At 38.9% G+C, this 18,271-nt stretch overlaps 1 protein-coding gene across 1 annotated transcript in view; it reads left to right on the top strand.

The window, feature by feature from the left end:
- LOC134358777 (VPS10 domain-containing receptor SorCS1-like) overlaps nucleotides 1-18,271 on the top strand; it is a 1,326,002-nt gene that overhangs the window by 1,054,483 nt on the left and 253,248 nt on the right. The window contains exons 6-7 of the mRNA XM_063071254.1: nucleotides 5,551-5,615; nucleotides 15,741-15,859. Of these exons, the coding sequence (XP_062927324.1) occupies nucleotides 5,551-5,615; nucleotides 15,741-15,859 (184 nt within the window). The remainder of the gene's footprint in view (nucleotides 1-5,550; nucleotides 5,616-15,740; nucleotides 15,860-18,271) is intronic.

Here is an 18,271-nt window from a genome sequence, read left to right as displayed (position 1 = left end):
GAGAGAGGCAGTTCACCAGGTGGGAGATCCGCTTTGAGGGTGACCTCCTTGTTCTTGTGGTCAAAGTGAGCGTAGAAGTAATTGAGTTCATCAGGGAGGAAAGCAGAGCTGGAAGGGGGTACAGTACTAGATAGTTTGAAGTTTGTAATGACCTGTATACCATGTCACTTGCGCCGGGGGTCGGAGGAGGTGAAATACTCCTCGATTCGCTGTTTGTATATGTGCTATTGCTGCCATTCTCTTCAGTTCCCCGCCCTTCTGAATCACAGTGTCAGATTCAGTGCCAGAGGCACGGGTGCTGCTGTTTTTCCCAGGTCGGTCGTCTTCCCCAACAGTACTCAAAATAGAGTACTTATTGTTGAGGGGGTGGCCACAGCGGTGCTCTCCACTACCTGACATTCTGCCTTTCCTCTTCTGACAAACCATTTATCTGTCTTCTGTAGCCTCGGGGTGACTACGTCCTTCTAGCTCCTGTCTATCACCTCTTCACTTTCCCTAACTAGCCAAAGTTCATCGAGCTGTAGCTCCAGTTCTTTAACATGGTCTCTAAGGAGCTGCATCTCGGTGCATGTGGTGCAAACGTGGCCACTGGTGAGGCTGACCGTCTCCCACATCTGACACCCAGAACAGAACACTGGCCCTGTAGACATAGCCCTATTCTCTCAAGAGCTAGATGAGAAAAAAATATAAGAAATAATGAATGAACTTGCCTACGTGCCATGCCTCCACCTGTTCTCACTGAAGCCCTGTTGAGCCAAAGCTGATTCTGACACTCTGAAGACTTGCACAGCAAATCTTCTACTGCGTCTGCATTGTACTCCAATCAAAGACTCCAGTTCTGTCCATGCTAATACCTTTCCTGTAATATCGTGGGGTCTTATCTTGCTTATCTGCCTCATGTCCTTATACCTTGGGACAGCAAAGAAGGGTCCAATTTAGCGCAACTGCACCGTTGAACTAAGAATCACTGTTTGTCGTGCCCATCCTATAAATAGGCTCAATACAAACTGCACTAGGCATATCCCGGTGTTCCTGGTATTTACTTGGAGTCACAGAGTCATGCAAAATGGAAACAGATCCCTCAATGCAAAGTCTGAGAAGACTATTAGGCACCCACTCATACTGATACTGTTTTTATTTCCCCCTCGTTCCCATTCATTCACCAGCTCAAAAAGGGTAATTTATAATGACCAGTAGACTTGCTAACCTGCAGAACCTTGGGACACAGGAGGGAACTGGAGTACCCGGAGGAAGACAACACACTTTTCCGGAGAACATGCAGTCTCCAATTAGGAAGCACCATGAGTCAGGATCATACCCAGTCACAGAAGCTGTCAGTGCCCTGCCCCTGAGTGTTCCACAGTGCTGTCATCCAGCTGGGCTTCATTCTCAACATTGTCAAGACTTACTCTGTAAATATATATGATACGTGCAACAATGAAGATAATTCTTTTTTTGTCAGAACTTTGATAACAAAGGGAGACATGCATTTTTGTCTGTACTATGATAACAATGAGAGAATTCTCAAGACTCATATTCTGTATTTTATAGAAGATGCAGCTACCCTGGAGGAGTTAACTAAAAAATGGCCTTAGTAGTATTATGAAATAAATTGGACTTGGACTGACTTCACATGCCTTGTCCTGATGTCTGTTGTCCTTCTGATCTTTATGTATTCTCTCTGTGTGCAAATAAACCTTCATGTCATCTGCCAGCAAAGCAAAAGAGATGTAATAAGCAGTATGCTGGTGCTCATGGGCAGCAAAAATATTTCTCTGATGCCTGCAACTCCTGGCAAACTAAAAACGTTCTGATCAAATAAACCATGTGTCTAAGCATGGGTAATAACCTTGGTGTAAATGACAGGAGAGCTTGCGGTGACCAATACTTCATTAACTGCACTGCTTTTTCTAAAGAGATATTCTTAAATATTTGAACAAACCTCCGGACTAATTTTTATCGGGGAGCAATCTATCCTGATCCTACCTCAAACACAGACACAAATTCTCTCTACAGATACTCTGTATGTTTTGGAATGAAAACGTAATGGTTAGCTTGATTTGTCACGTAGACATGGAAACATACAGTGAAATGTGTTGCCTGTGTCAGCGGCTAAAAGAGTCCGAGATGTGCTGGGCAGCCCACGAGTGTCACCATGCTTCCAGTGCCAGCACAGCATGTCCACAATTTGCTAGCCCTAACCCATATGTCTTGGGAGTGTGGGAGTAAAACAAAGCACCTGGAGGAAACCCACATGGTCACAAGGAGAACGCACATACCCCTTACGGACGGTGATTGGAACTGAGCCTTGAGTTTAAAGCTGGCGTTGGAAAGCATCATGATAACAGCTACACTACCATGGTGCCCTTTAGGCTTGAGGTAATCATTGGTTCTTAGAGAGACTCAGAATGGGACCTTTTAACCTTCCAAGTCCATGCTGACCACCAACCATCAATACAGGATTTCTGTTTTCATACAGGAGAGAGATTGAAAATCTGGTACAGTAGTTCCGCAACAACAACTTCTCACTCAGCGCCAGCAAAACCAAAGGGGTGATTATTGTCTATAGAAGGAAGAAAACGGGGGTCCATAAGCCAGTGTTCATTGGGGGGGGGGGTCAGTACTTTAAATTCCTAGGCGTTATCATATCGGGGGATCTTTCCTGGGGCCAGCATATAAATGCTATTTCAAAGAAAGCACAGCAGCACCTCTACGTTCTTTACCAATTCAGCATGTCATCTAAAACACTGACAAATTTATAAAGATGCAAAGTGGAGGGTGTCCTGACTGGCTGCATTACAGTCTGTATGGGAATGCCAGTGTCCAAGAATGAAAAAGACTACAAAATGCTGCCCAATCCATCATGGGCAAATCCCACCCCACCACTGAACACATCTACAAAGAATACTACCACAAGGAAGCAGCATCCATCATCAAGGACCCCCACCATCCAGGCCATGCTCTCTATGTGCTGCTACCATCAGGAAGAAGGTACGTGAGCCTTAGGCCCTATACCACCAGGTTCAGAAACAGTTATTACCCTTCAACAATTCTGAACCAGTGTGGATAGACATCAGTCATCACAACACTGAACTGATCATTGAACACAACTCATGGACTCACTTCAAGGTCTCTACAACTCATGTTCACAGTTTAGTTAGTTAGTTATTTATTATTATTACTTCTTTATGTTTGTATTTGCACAGCTTGGATGTCTTGGTGTGTAGTTTTTCATTCATTCCATTGTACTTCTTTGTTCTACCGCAAATTCCTGCTAGAAAATTAATCTCATGGTATTTCTTGGTGACATATACACACTTAGATGGTAAATTTACTTTGAATTTTGAACTTGAGTTAAGTTTTTTTTTATTTTCCTCAATCCCCCAGATTCCACCACTCCGCTACACACCAGGGGCAATTAAAAGTGGCCAGTTACCTGTGGCCGCTTGAGAGCTTTGGGTTGGAGGGGTTGTCATAGAGTCATACAGCACGATAACAGGCCCTCAGCCTGACTTGCCTGTGCCATCCAAGCTAGTTCCATTTGCCTGCATTTTGCCCATATCCTTTCAAATCTGTCCAATCCATGTATCTGTCCAAATGTCTTTTAAACATTGTTATTGTACCTGCCTCCTCCATTTCCTCTGGCTGACTTCAGCTGCTCATTGATATACATACCACACTCTGCATAATAAATTTGTCTCTCAAGTTTCCATTAAATCTTTCCCCTTGGTATCCTTCCTATATGGTGACTTTGGAATTGGAGATAGGACCAGGTGGTTCGGTATTTTTTTTTGGTGGAGAAAGGCAGTGTTGAGGAATGGAGGGATCATATGGTCCATATCCACTGATCACTCGAAGTTACTGCACAAGTTAATAAGCCATAGTAGCAGAATAAGACCATTCAGCTCATCGTGTCTACTCTGCCATTTAATCGTGACTGATTTATTTTCCTTCTCAACCCCAGTCGTCTGTTGTCTCCCTTAACCTTTGAAACCTTTATTAACAAGAAATTATCAAACTTCACTTTAAATATACCCAATGAGATGTTGTAAAGAGACGAAGAGCTGGTTGAGAGTGGTTTGCAGATGGTCAGTGGTTCCCTGCTGCTTCTCGGTTGTGCACTCGTTAAGGCGGACAACTTTTGGACAGTAAACTCTGATGGGTCAATCGCCGATTCATCCATCTCCTCAGTAAACGTAGAGGAGGCTTGACACAAGCACAGAGGAGCAGAGATGATTTAGTGGTGAGCAATCACGTTAATAATGAATTATAAAATAACAAGCCATGAGAGGCCACAAAACAAGACAGAACAGATACTTAGCACAAGACAGCAAGGTAACTGAAGGCTAATAGCAACTGGTTGAGGCTGGCTGGTTCGATGAGGGAACAAGGACTGTGATGAGAGCTGGGTTTAAACAGGCTGCAGGTGATTAAGAAGGCTCTAGAAATGAGTTGTCCTGTTGGCTATGTGGAGACTGGAAGTTGTCTGTCTGTGTGTAGGCCTTACAGTCAGGGGATTGAGTTCAAGGGCTGGGAGGTAATATTGGAGATCTATAAAACTCTGCTTAGACTGAACTATGAGTATTGTATTCAGATTATAGGAAGGATGTGGAAGTTTAAGAGAGGGTGCAGAGGAGATTTACCAGGACGTTACCTGGATGAGAGAGCATGTCTTATGAGGAAAGTTTAAATGAGCTCAGACTTTCCTCTTTGGAACAAAGGAGTACGAGGGGTGACTTGTTAGAGTTGTACAAGATGATAGAGGGCATCAATAGAGTGGACTTCCGGCATCTTTTTCCCAGAGTGGCAATGACCAATATGAGAGGATATCATATTAAGGTGATTTGAGGGAGGTATAGGGGGAATACACTTCTCGGGGTTGTGATAGAAGCAGATACACTATAGGGACATTTAAGACAATTTTAACACATGGACGAAAGATAATTGGAGAGCTATTTGGGAGGAAGGTTTTAGATTCATCTTGGCATGGGTTAAAGAAGGAGAAAGGTCTGTACTGTTCTGCATTCTATGCTTTGTGTTCAAACGTAATGTGATAATTCCACATGAATTGTATTGTTGCCTCTGGTTAAGTGACAAGACCTTGAAGTGACCCTCATTTTAACAGGTGCATCATAACATTTTAACTCGGATTGCAAGGATTTGTATGAAGCTCAGCATTTGTATTTGTTTCTATTCATAATTGTTTGGTCCAAATATGCCTTGCAGTGGCTACAATTACAGTTTAAATAGAGATTAATGCCTTTCAGAGAGTGTAACAACTATGTAACCACATTTCCCTTCAGCACGTTATCTTGTGTCACTTCCAAATCGAAGTAAACTGAATAAAGATCTAAATCCCAGGCAGATCGCCATTGCCTTTAGAAATAATGATGAATTATTCCCTTCATCAAATGCAGAAGCATTGATTTTCTTGTTCACGAGCAATGGTAATGATAGGTTGTGCCGAGAGATACGAGATGATGAACACAAATAGAGCTGTCAGATGTCCAACTTCATTTCACTTATTGTCTTCATTCCTCCTCCCTCCAGGTCTGTAACAGATTTGGACAAGGACCCAGACCTTATACACATTGAAACAAGGACTGAAGATGGACGTAAGTGCATTAGTTGAATGTGAATCGTTGGTTATAATGCAAATCAGGCAGAGTGCCTTGGCTGTAAAGTGCTACGTGATCTTTTGCTTTGGGCCTGCAGTCAAATTGTTCATAACTGGTTCACCTAACCAGTACTGAGGGAATGCAGCACAGTCAAAGTGCTGTTCTTTAGAAGACCTGACATTTCCCTGTGGCTAGATCAGAAATGAAATCAGAATCAACTGATTTAGTGACATGATTTGTTGCTTTGCGACGGCAGTACAGTGCAAAGGTATAGAAGTACCATAAATTATAGAAGTAAATAAAAACGTGCAAAAAGCCTCTCCTCGTCACTACCATCAGGGAGGAGAGCAGGAACAAGAAAGTGCACATTCACTTTCTTCACCCACCCCCCCCAATCATCAGATTTCTGAATGGTACATGAATACTATCTCAGTATTTTGCTCACTTTTTCACTTTTAACTTTTTATGGATTTATTATTGTATTGTCTAGTAATTTTTTTTGTGTATTGCACTGTACTGCAGCTGCAAAACAACAAATTTCATGACACACAGTATGTTAGTGATAATAAATCTAATCTGATTTTGATTCTAATTTCTGATTCTGAAAAAAAAATAACCAAGTAGCGTTGATGGATTCAGGGACCTTTGAGAAATGGCATTTCCACCCCGGGAAACAGATATTCCAGTTGCACTCAGTCTGAGTTCCAAGATGATTTATATCTAGTTTCATTTCTGTCCTTATAGATGATTTCTACTGTTCATCTTCTTTAGCAGGGAAAGCTATTTAAAACACTTCATCCACTTGGTACCACTATCCAACAATATGTAATCAGTGCATAGATTCACTGCTTCAAGATTGCACTGACCCAGGTCCATCCAGTTTCATCAAATAAAGTCAGTAGTAAGTCAGCTTTGGATCACACATAAAGTAGGTATCCATTGGCTTGTTCAATTGGGTAGGAGATGGGCAATGGTTGTCCATTTCCATACCGTCACCTTGTCTTGAGTCTTAACCTTGTAACAAAATTCCATCCCTGGCTTCCTGTGACTTCTGTTCAACTCTAACTAAAGCTGTTTTACTATCACGATGCGTGGGCTCTGAAGTATTCCATTAATTGCTCAATGAAAATCATTAATTACTCAATATAAATGATTTTAGAAACAGACTGAGAAAACTTCCTGCAGTTTGTCTGACAGTGACTGCATGCTCTAATAATTAATTATCTACTGACTCACCATTTCCTATCCAACATTGATGCATTGCCTTGATGTCTCATTGATTTTTAAAACATAACCACACATGGATTAGCCAGAGGTGACCAAGTATGCTTGATTTTTATCCGGTGTGGATTATGCATTCAGTCCTGTAACTTTGTCACCATATGGACGATGAATGAGATTTGGTACTGAATAGACTTTACATGCTTAACTTTACAAAGAAAGACACAATGCATCAAGGTTAGACTGCACTAAATATACTTCTGAGCCAGATTCAGTGACTCATGGGAATATCTGAAATAGGAACAGACAATTCAGACACTAATCCATAGCTAGCTAAAGACTGTGTTTGATTCTTTATCATGATCTCAGAGAAAATCTATCAGTCTGTCCTTAAGACTTCATAAGCATTAAGTTCCTTCCATGGCAAGGTGTCAAGCAGCACACTTGGTTCCTCTCTAATCCTCAGTGTGTCTTCTCAACAGTGGTACCTTTAATAGGAGCAAGTGAACAATTCCCTTCCGTGCTACCTAGGTGCAAAGGAAAAGGATGAAGGCAATTAGAGTCTTCAGCTGTTCATTCAGTGGTCATAATTTATCTGCAAACGAATGACACAATAGATCCTTATTGTGGACACATCTCAGCACATCATGGACACCGGCCTCTTTTTCCCTCTGTATACACTTAAAGATTAAGGATTAGCTTTATTTGTCCTGTGTACATTGCAACATTGAAACACATGGTGAAATGTATTGTTTTGCATCAATGACCAACAGTTGGATTTGCCTGGTGGTCGCTGAAGGAGTAACAGCTCTCTGCTGGTACTCCTAACTTACTTACTTTTGCTTCCAACCTTTTGAAATACTACTGTTAGATGGGTTGTTGTATTACTATGACTACCAAAGCATCCTTGGAAGCTATTACGGGCTCAATTCAAAAGCTTACTGAGGAGTTTCAGCAGTTCAGAAAAGAAGCATCGGCTGATTCACAACAAGTCAGCACTGAAATTAAACAAATAGGTATGATATTAGACGATATTCAAGCAACTCTAACCGCGCATGATAAGAAGATAAAGGAACATGAAGAGGTTATTTCTATACCCGACGAAAGAATGGATGGTTTATGAAAGCTGTATGAAATACAATCCAAGTCCAATGAAATACTGAGACAGAAGATTACTGATTTGGAAAACAGAAGTTGGAGGAACGATTTATGAATCTTGGGACTTAAAAGAGAAAACGGAAGGAGATAATCCTAAAGAATTCTTTGCAAACATTTTGATGGAATTATTCCCTGATATTATAAAGTCTCTACCGTTGATTGATCATGCTCACAGGTCGCCTATCTACGGATTGACTTCAAAATCAAAACCAAGATCAGTCATTAAAATATGTTTCCATGAATTTCAAATAAAGGACCGTCTGATTAGTGATCCCCATGGAAAAGGTATGGTTGACTATCAAGGTCAGAAGATCAATATTGTTCAAGATTTTTCATCAGTAGTTATGGCAGGATGTGTTAAGTTTAGAAAAGTTATGGCAGAGCTATACAGCCAAAATGTTAAGCCTTCTCTTCGTTCTCTGGCTCGACTGAGAATCACAATGGAAGATGGATCATTTAAATGGTTTTCTATGAATGAGCAGGTGCAAGAATATTTAGACTTAAAAATGACTGCATACATATATTGAATAGATTAAAAATCTTGCAAAAATAGAAATACCATATATTATAAAAAATGACTGTTTAATATTTTTCAGTATGAGTAATTGCTCTTTCTGTTTGATAAACCTGTCTAAGCTTGTTTTTTTACTGTATATTATTTAGTCTTGGTTGGAACAGTAAATAACCTTGAATTCTTTGGAGCAGTTCCAACAGGCTTTCTAAGGGGATGCTTTCAGTGGGGATAGATAGCGATTGCTCTTTGACCGATTTTCTCTCTTTGGGAGGAGGTGGGGAGAAGGGGAGTTTTTTTTTCTTGAAGCTGATTTAGGAATCTAGTCAATTCTGTTGCTTAGCTAATATATCTCAAGATTTATTATCTGGGTTTAATATACATTTCTTTGATTGCTACTTTAACCCTTCTTATAAATAGTTTTAAAATGGATCAAAGTATTAATTTACTTAGTTTTAACATGAAAGGGCTAAATCACCCGTGCAAAGAAATAAGATTTTTTCCTATACTAAAAAACTTAAGGTATCAATTGTTTTTCTTCAAGAAACCCATGCACATAAGTGTGACAATTCACACCTTTTTAATTGATGGAGGGACTCTCATTTCCATTCTTCGTTTCAGGCCAAAGCAAGAGGAGTTTCAATCCTTATAGATAATAAAGTTCCCTTTGTTCAACATAAAGCAATTTCTGATACTAATGGGTGTTCAGGGAAACTAAATAACAAACTAATGGTATTTACCAATGTGTATACTCCAAATATAGATGACCCAGATTTCTTTGAGCGTTTTTTTTTCATTTTTGCCAGATCTAAGTCCGTACTCATTGGTGATGGGTGGAGATTTTAATTGTTGCTTAGGTCCAGCTTTAGATAGTTCATCTTCTAAGTTAATGATACCACATAAATCGCTGTGTTTATTAAATCTTTTTTAATGAAATGTGGTATTGTTGTTGCTTGGTGTTTTTTTTCATCCAGTAGACAAAGAATATTCGTTTTCCTCTCATGTCCATCATACATATTCCAGGATTGATTTTTTTTTATTGATAGCCAAATGATTCCATCAGTTCGATCCTGTGAATATAAAGAGATTGCTGTCTCAGATCACGCTCTTGTGCACCTATCTGTAGATCTCTCTGGGGTCTTCGTCAAACAAATAGGTTTTGGTGATTTAATTTAACTTTGTTACCTGATAAAGATTTCTTAAAGTTTATGGAGAGACTAATTACTCTTTTTTTTGAAGAGAATACATTAGAGGAGTCTTCTAGTCTTATCAGATGGGATGCCTTTAAGGTGTACAGATGACAAATTATTTCTTATACTGCAAGTATTAAGAAAAAAGCTAATAAAGAGAGAAGTGATTTAGCTAATCAGCTGAAACAACTAGACCAAGAGTATGCCTTGGCTCCAGAACCTGCCTTATATAAAAGACATGTTGAAACTAAAACTAAATATGATCTCCTGTTAACTTATCCAATTGAAACCCAACTCCTAAAAGATAAAAGTCAATTTTATATTCATGGAGGTAAAACAGGTAAATTATTGGCTGATCAAATTCAAACCTTTATAATTAAACCGCAGATTAAAGAAATATGCAAAGCTAATGGTGATAGGACAACTGATTATTTAGAAATAAATGATACTTTTAGAGAATTTTATTCTAAACTCCATAGTTCTGAACCTTCTAAGGATAACACTGTAATGAACAATTTTTTAGACCAACTCAACATTCCTACAATTTCTGCTGACAACAAAAAGTTGTTGGAACAACCTATTTCTTTTGAGGAAATTGTTAAGGCTGCACACTCATTACATTTGAGGAAAGCTCCAGGTCCAGATGGATTTTCTGGAGAGTTTTACAAGATCCTTTCTCACTGCTTTTACCTCAGTTATGTTCAGTTTTTTCGGATTCATTCAAGTCCGGCAGATTTCCTCAATCTTTTTATAAGGCTTCCATTTTGCTTATCCTTAAAAAGAATAAGGATCCAACTGAATGCTCTTCTTATAGACCAATTTCTTTACTTAATGTTGATACTAAGATCCTGTCGAAAGTTTTGGTCTATAGGACTGAAAATATTTTACCATCTGTCATTTCCGATGACCAAACTGGATTTATCAAAAATCGATATTCTCACTTTAATATTCGTCGGTTATTAAATGTTATTTATTCTCCTTCTCACATGATATCGGAATGTGTGGTATCCCTAGATGTTGAGAAAGCTTTTGATAGAGCAATATTTAAAACTTCAGAAAAATTCAATTTTGGGCCCGTTTTCATTCAATGGATTAAATTACTTTATTTAGCTCCTTCTGCTAGGGTTATCACTAATTCTCATAATTCCAAACCATTTAAGTTTCTACATGGCACTAGACAAGGCTGTCCGTTGAGCCCTCTGTTTTTGATCTGGCCTTAGAACCTTTAGCCACTGCTTTTCGAGAATCTAATGATATCACCGGTATTTTAAGGAGAGACACTATTCACAAAGTCTCGCTGTACACTGATGATCCGCTGCTATTTATTTCTAATGTTGAGACTTTGTTACCCCATGCGCTTTCTTTACTCTCCTGCTTTAGCCAGTTCTCAGGTTACAAATTAAATCTACATAAAGGTGAAATTTTCCCTTTGAATAATTTGATACCAACAAATTCTAACCTTCCTTTTAAAATTGTAAGAAACAAATTTACCTACTTAGGTGTAACAATCACTAAAAACTATAAGCGTTTATTTAAAGAAAATTTTCTTCCCTTATTGAATCATGTAAAAAGAATACAATCAAATTGGTCACCTCTTTCGTTATCGCTGATTGGCCGAATTAATCCTATCAAAATGAATATATTACCTAAATTTATATATATTTTTCAGGCATTGCCTGATTTTATTCCTAAGTCTTTTTTTGATTCCCTTCACTCTATTATATCTTCTTATATATGGAAGAATAAGTGTTTTAGATTAAATAAAATTCATCTTCAGAAAGATAAAAAGAATGGAGGATTACATTAATCGTGAGGATTGCCCAATGTGGGTTTTTTTTAGAAGTTAATTCTGTTAATAAATTTTTATTATTTCTCTTCTTGGATCCTCACTTCCTTTGTCTTTGAGTAAGTTAACTGATAATCTGCTAGTTAAACATACTATGAGAATTTGGATACAATACCGAAAATACTTTGGCTTATTGAGATTTTCTCTTTCGAGTACCATTTTTTCAAATTATTCTTTTAAACCCTTTATGATTGATGTGGCTTTTAAAGAATGGGATAGATTAGGTATTAAGTGTTTTCAGGATTTGTTTGTAGAGGGAAGTCTCTTTTTGTTTGAACAACTGTCAACTAAATATAGTTTACCCAAAGCTTATTTTTTTTGATATCTACAAATAAGAGATTTTTTACGGTCTCAAATAAGTACATTTCCTTAAAGTCCTGATAAGAATCTACTAGATGTAATTTTTAATTTGAAACCTTTTTATAATGGATCTATATCTAATATTTATAATATGCTGTTGGGAATGAGAAGAGTTCCTTTAGATAAAATTAAAAATCTTTGGGAACAAGATTTACAGACTTCAATTTCTGAGGAAACTTGGAACCAAATTTTTAAATTGGTTAACACTTCATCGTTATGTGCCCGCCACTCTCTCCTACATTTTAAAGTTGTCCATATGGCCCATATGACTAAGGATAAGTTTTCTCATTTTTATTTAGATATATCTCTGTATTGTGATAAATGTAATAATGGAGAAGCTTCACTCATTCATATGTTTTGGACATGTCCAAGTCTTGGAAAATATTGGAAAGAAGTATTTCAAACTTTCTCAATACTTTTCAAAGTAAACTTTAAGCCTAATCCTTTGACCACTTTATTTGGTATTATTGGAGGAAAGGATATTATTTTGGAGTCATCTGACTTGCACATTTTGTCTTTCATTTCTCTTATGGCCAGAAGGACACTCTTGCTTAAATGAAAAGATGCAGCCCCTCCTATTCACGCTCAATGGTTACATGATGTGATGTCAGGTTTAAATTTAGAGAAGATTTGATGTTCAATCTCTGAATCTAGCCAAGACTTTCAAACATTATAGGGACCTTTTTTGAAATAGCTTCAAAACCTTTGATTTGCTGTTAAAGCACAGATGATGACTAATATTTTTTTTTCCTTTTTTTTTCTTACTAATCAGCCTCGGTCTTGGTAGTGGGTTAGATTTTTTCTTATATAATAAAACCACTATATTTCAATGTTACAAGTTAATTAATTTGTATGAATATAGCGTAAGGAGTCTTTAAATGCAATTTAGTAGAATGCATTGACATATTTTTTTTCTTGTGCTCTGTATTCTTATATGTAAAATTAATAATAAAAAAAAATGGAAAAGATCAATGACCAACAATTGAATGCCCCCCACAGTGCTGGGGGCAGCCATCAAGAGGCTCAATGCTTCCAGTGCCACCATAGCATGCCATATATCTTTGGAATGAGGGAGGAAACCCACACAAGAAGGAGAACAAACACACGCCTGTGTTATTGAACCCAGGTCACTGGTGTAGAAATAGTTGTACACTAACCACTATGCTACTATGCCACTGTAACATGCTTTCTGCACTCGTAAAGCAGCCATCATAATCAGAGACCCCACTTACACCAGACATTCTCTCTTCTCCATCCCCCATCTAGCAGAAGGTACAAAAACCTGAAGGCACGCACCAAGTTCAAGGACAACTATAGCCCATTGTTATAAGACTATTGAATGGATCTCTAGTACAACAAGATGGACTCTTGCCCTCATTATGGCCTTGCAGCTGATTGTCCGTCTGAACTGTGTATCTGTAACAATTTGGCACTCTGTTATTGTTTACCCTTATGCTACTTGAATGCATTCTCGTAATGGAATGATCTTATGGATAGCATGCAAAACAAATTTCTCACTAACCTTGGTGTAGGTGACAACAATAAACCAATTGGACTATTTACCTTTGGTTAACAATAACCTAGCAATCTTAGATTTAAAATTAACAGTTGGTATATTTCTACCACTTCATTATTGCTCTGGTTCAGGGCCTCTGTTCTACACGTTCACCACCTTCTGGCAATTGGTTTTTCAGATCAGAAGCCTTATTTATTTGTGAAATCTTTTCTGGTATAGCTTGTAATACAGTGCTTATTACCTATGATAAATGGCTTGCTGCTTTACATCCATATCTTTTATTATTCTAAAAATCTCACCCTGCTTCAGTGGAAATAAATTGAGTCACTTGAGAGTTTCATCCAAATTTAAGTCATCTAATACCTCCAATCATTCCCATCACTCTTCGTGAAATCCCTCATCATTAATCTGTACAATGCCATTACAGACCTGATTATCATGCAGTGACTTCTCAATTTCCCTCAATAGCCAATTTGATTTGATAACTGCTTCATGCTGATGAGGGGCAAGATCAGTGTCAGCCAATTTGCTTGAAATCAGATCCATAAGGATTCCATTGTTAAGGCCTAAATGCCACATTACATAGAATGTACAGCACCCACACAATTATTGGCCCAGCCCTCTTTTATTCCACAGGATTCATAAGGGCTTAGCATACCATCTATAGAATTCAGAAGCTGTATGTTTTTTTCCAGGTTATGTACACGACAATTTATTGGTGGTTAAAAATACCTCTGCATTTTCACAGACAACATAAAAATCTGTATCACCTTCCTTGTACCTTTATACAACCTTGCCTTACATGTTTGGTTTATTTGTTTTGTAATATAGCAAGCACTAAATCATATCCACTTGCTGAGTAAAGAAATCCCTGCTTTTATATTCTCGTCCCTTTGAAATTAAAAAGCATTCATTTCAAGAGGACTAGAATATAAAAGCAAGAATGCAATGCTGAAGCTTTATAAGGCATGGTCAGGTCACACCTGGAATCTTTTAGGGTCCATTTCTAAGAAAGGATGTACTGATAGTAGAAAAGGTCCGGGGGAAGTTTATGAGGAGGCTCTGGGCCTATACTTACTGGAATATTAAAAAAATGATGGAGGGGGGATCTCATTGAAACCTACTGAATATTGAAAGGCCTTGATGCAATGGATGTGGAGAGATGTTTCCAATAGTGCGAGTTTAGAACCCGAGGGTACAGACACTGAATAGAAAGATGTCCTTTTAGAACAGGATGAGGAGTAATTTCTTCAGCAAGAGAGTGGTGAATCTATAGAATTGATTGCCATAGGTGGCTGTGGAGACCAATTCACTGGATATATTTAAAATGAGGCTGATGGGTACTTAATTAGTAAGGGTATCAAAGGTTATGAGGAGAAGGCAGTAGAATGATGTTGAGAACAACAATGAATCAGCTATAATGGAGTGATGGAGCAGACTCATTGGGCCATATAATCTAATTCTGCTCTTTTCTTGTATGGGCTTATGCTGACTTGCCTAATGGATTCTTTAGTGGCTATTTAATATTCATGGCTTCCAAACTATAATTAGCCCACAAGTAAAAACATATTCTCTGCACCTTACCTTTCAAAAATTATATTACTTTGAGAGCTTTATTTGAATTTCCTTCTTCTACAGAAAAGATCTTTTCTGTTCAGACTATACTTTTCAATCAAGGCTGATAATCTTTCTCATGAAGTTTTCATACTCTTTCACCCATGCCCCTTTGTTCCTTTTATAATGTGGAAGCTAGAGTTACCAGACAAGGAACACCAATGTAAGTCCATGGGTACAAAGTGAGTGGATCTCAGTGTAAATTAGGAATGGATGGCAGAGTACTGGATGAAAAACTTCACAAAACCGAAATATGAGCTCTCACAAAGCATAGTGACAGTTCATGGCCTGGGCTTCCAATTTTCTGATTCTAGGCTACAAGGCAATTATTTTTAATGCTTTTGTAACTGGTAATTGGTTCATTATTGTCACAGGTACTAAGATGTTGTGAAAACCTTTATTTTGCATACCATGCAGACCTATCATTCCATACAGCAAGGTAGTACAAAAGTGCTATTTTCTGTGGTCATTGGTGAAATTTTCCTAAAAATGTATTGTTTTGAATCTGTCATCATTGATGTAATTTTGCACGTTGTCTAAGCGTTTTAAAATTCCTGTGACTTTCTGAAGGAAAATGAAAAATATGATTACAGTGTGATACTTTGTTCCTTGGTGAAAGTAGTTCAATGACTGCATAAGGCTGCAGTGTTTCTGAGGTGTCCCTGGTCCTTCATAACAACCCTCTGCTCTTCCTTTCCTTTCACAGATGCTCAGTACATCACCTGTAGGATTCAGAACTGTTCAGATGCAGCAAGCAGCACACCATTTCCTGGTTACATAGACCACAATTCATTGGTGGTTCAAGATGACTATATATTTGCACAGGTAAAATGGCCACTACCTGCATGTAGCCACAATTTTTCAATTGAATGAAATTGTGGAAAATGGTGTACAATACTAATTTGTTAACATTGGTTCGTTGGCATTAATGACATTCCATTATGCTGCAGATTACGAATTTAAGAAAATCAGAACAGAAATAGGCTACCTGGTCTCTTAAACTGATTAAGGATCTATGTGCGTTATTCATGACAGATGCTAATTATATTTCTATTTTAAGGGAGCAGGTAATCGATTGTTGATTAATCTAGTGCCTCTGGTGTTTGGTGGAAACTGATAACTACTGGGCATAAGTACTTCAGCATCCACTGATCCCATAGAGATCATAGAGAGATAGATTTTTTCCTCATACAGAGATAGATTCCTCTCACCAGCCAGTTAGCAATATACACTCCCAAGTTAGCAGCCATTTACCAGTAGAATGCAGGAAGGCTGGATCACTGAAATGTCTGTGACTCTTACAGCCCTCTCCCGTATTACCTTGAGTGGGACATGGACAGTGTGAAGTAAAACCTTATGCAGATATTGGTATGTACCTGGAACAGGCTGTCAGGAAGAGGAGTGGAAGCAGATACGATTAAGGCATTTAAGATAGACATGTGAGTAGGCAAGGAATGGTGGGATCTGAATCATGTACGGTTTTTGTTTAATTTGGCTGGGTGCACAGCACAGACATTGAGGACCTGTGGTATAAACTATGTTCTATCTCCTGTCTCAGATTAAATGTGGCATCTCTGACAATGCAGAATTGCATGGTTAATCCAGCCTAGTTAGTGCATCTGTCATTGTGACAGTGTACTGTTAAGTCAGACTTGGTAGCACTTCCACATTGGTTTAGATAAGATTGTGCTTTCCCATTATTACACTGCTATCTGGACTAGAGAACATGTACTCCATAACATATAGCTGGACCCTATTGTGTTTGGTATCTTGAAGTTAAAACATTTAGGGACAAAATCATCTCCATTCAAACTGTATGGTACTTAAATTCCTTAATTAGAGTGACAGAGAGAAACAGCACAGAAACAGGCCCTTCGGCCCAACTAGTATATGCGAACCATTGACCACCCTGTTATACTAATGCTACACTAATCCTCCCCAATATTATCATCAGCTCAACCTAGTTTCTACCACTCACCTACCCCAGAAGGGTCAGTGTACTGTGGCCATTTAGCCTCCTGACCCATATGTCTTTGGAGTGTGGGGAGAAAGCAGAGAGCACCCAGAGGAAACCCACGCAGTTGCAGTGAGAATGTATGGACCTGACAGACAGCACTGGGGTCAGGATTGAACACAGCTCTACTCGCTGAGCCAAAGGAGAAAACACCTAAGAGCAGTTTACTTGCAATTTCTGTCCGTGAGGACTTGGTACTTGGGAAGCCATGGTAGTGTAGCGGTTAGAGTGATACTATTACATCTTGGAGCATTCTCGAGTTCAGAGTTCAATTCTGGTGCCGTTCTGTAAGGAGTCTGTAGATCTTCCCATGTAATGTGTGGGAATTCCCCTAGTGCTCCAGTTTCCTCCCCCAGTGCAAAGACATTCTGGGGGTAAGTTAATTGGTCATTGTAACTTGTCCCATGATTGGGCTGGGGTTAAATCAGGTTTCTCGGGGATTGCTGGGGCGGTGTGGCTTGAAGAACAGGAAGGACCACTGGGCATTGTATCACGAAATAAATACACTTAAATTTAAACTTCTCCCCGTGACATTGTGGGTTTTTTCCCAGTGCCGTGGCTTCATATTCAGATTCATTTATTTATCAGATATACATTGAAACATACAGTGAGAAGCATCGTTTGCATTAACAACCAACACAACCCAAGTATGAGCAAGTGTCGCCACACATTCTGCTGTCAATGTAGTATGTCAAAAAGACCCAGCACAACAATGCAAGCAACAACAAGAACAGCAAGAAAAGTCCCTTTCCTCCCTTCCTCCTACGAACTCATCCACTCACACCAGGCTGTCCTCCAACACCAGGGCAGCCAGTATCCAATGGATGTGTGGACTCGCAGAGATTGGGCTATCAGCTTCCCCAGTGGACTTGCAGACACTGGACCACGGATTCCCCTGATGGAGTTGCAGACACTGCACCATGGATTTCCCCTGATGAAGTTGCACACACTGGACCATGGATTTCCCAGTGGAATTGCAGACACTGGACCATGGATTTCACAGTGGAATTGCAGACACTGGACCATGGATTTCACAGTGGAATTGCAGACACTGGACCACGGATAACCGTGATGTAGTTGCAGACAGTGGGCCATGGATTCCCCTGGTGGAATTGCAGACACTGGACCATGGATTTCACAGTGGAATTGCAGACACTGGACCATGGATTTCACAGTGGAATCGCAGACACTGGACCACGGATAACCGTGATGTAGTTGCAGAC

The sequence above is a fragment of the Mobula hypostoma genome, chromosome 19 (genome assembly GCF_963921235.1).
Source record: "Mobula hypostoma chromosome 19, sMobHyp1.1, whole genome shotgun sequence".
Lineage (NCBI taxonomy): Eukaryota > Metazoa > Chordata > Chondrichthyes > Myliobatiformes > Myliobatidae > Mobula > Mobula hypostoma.
This window is presented reverse-complemented; position numbering and strand designations above follow the sequence as displayed.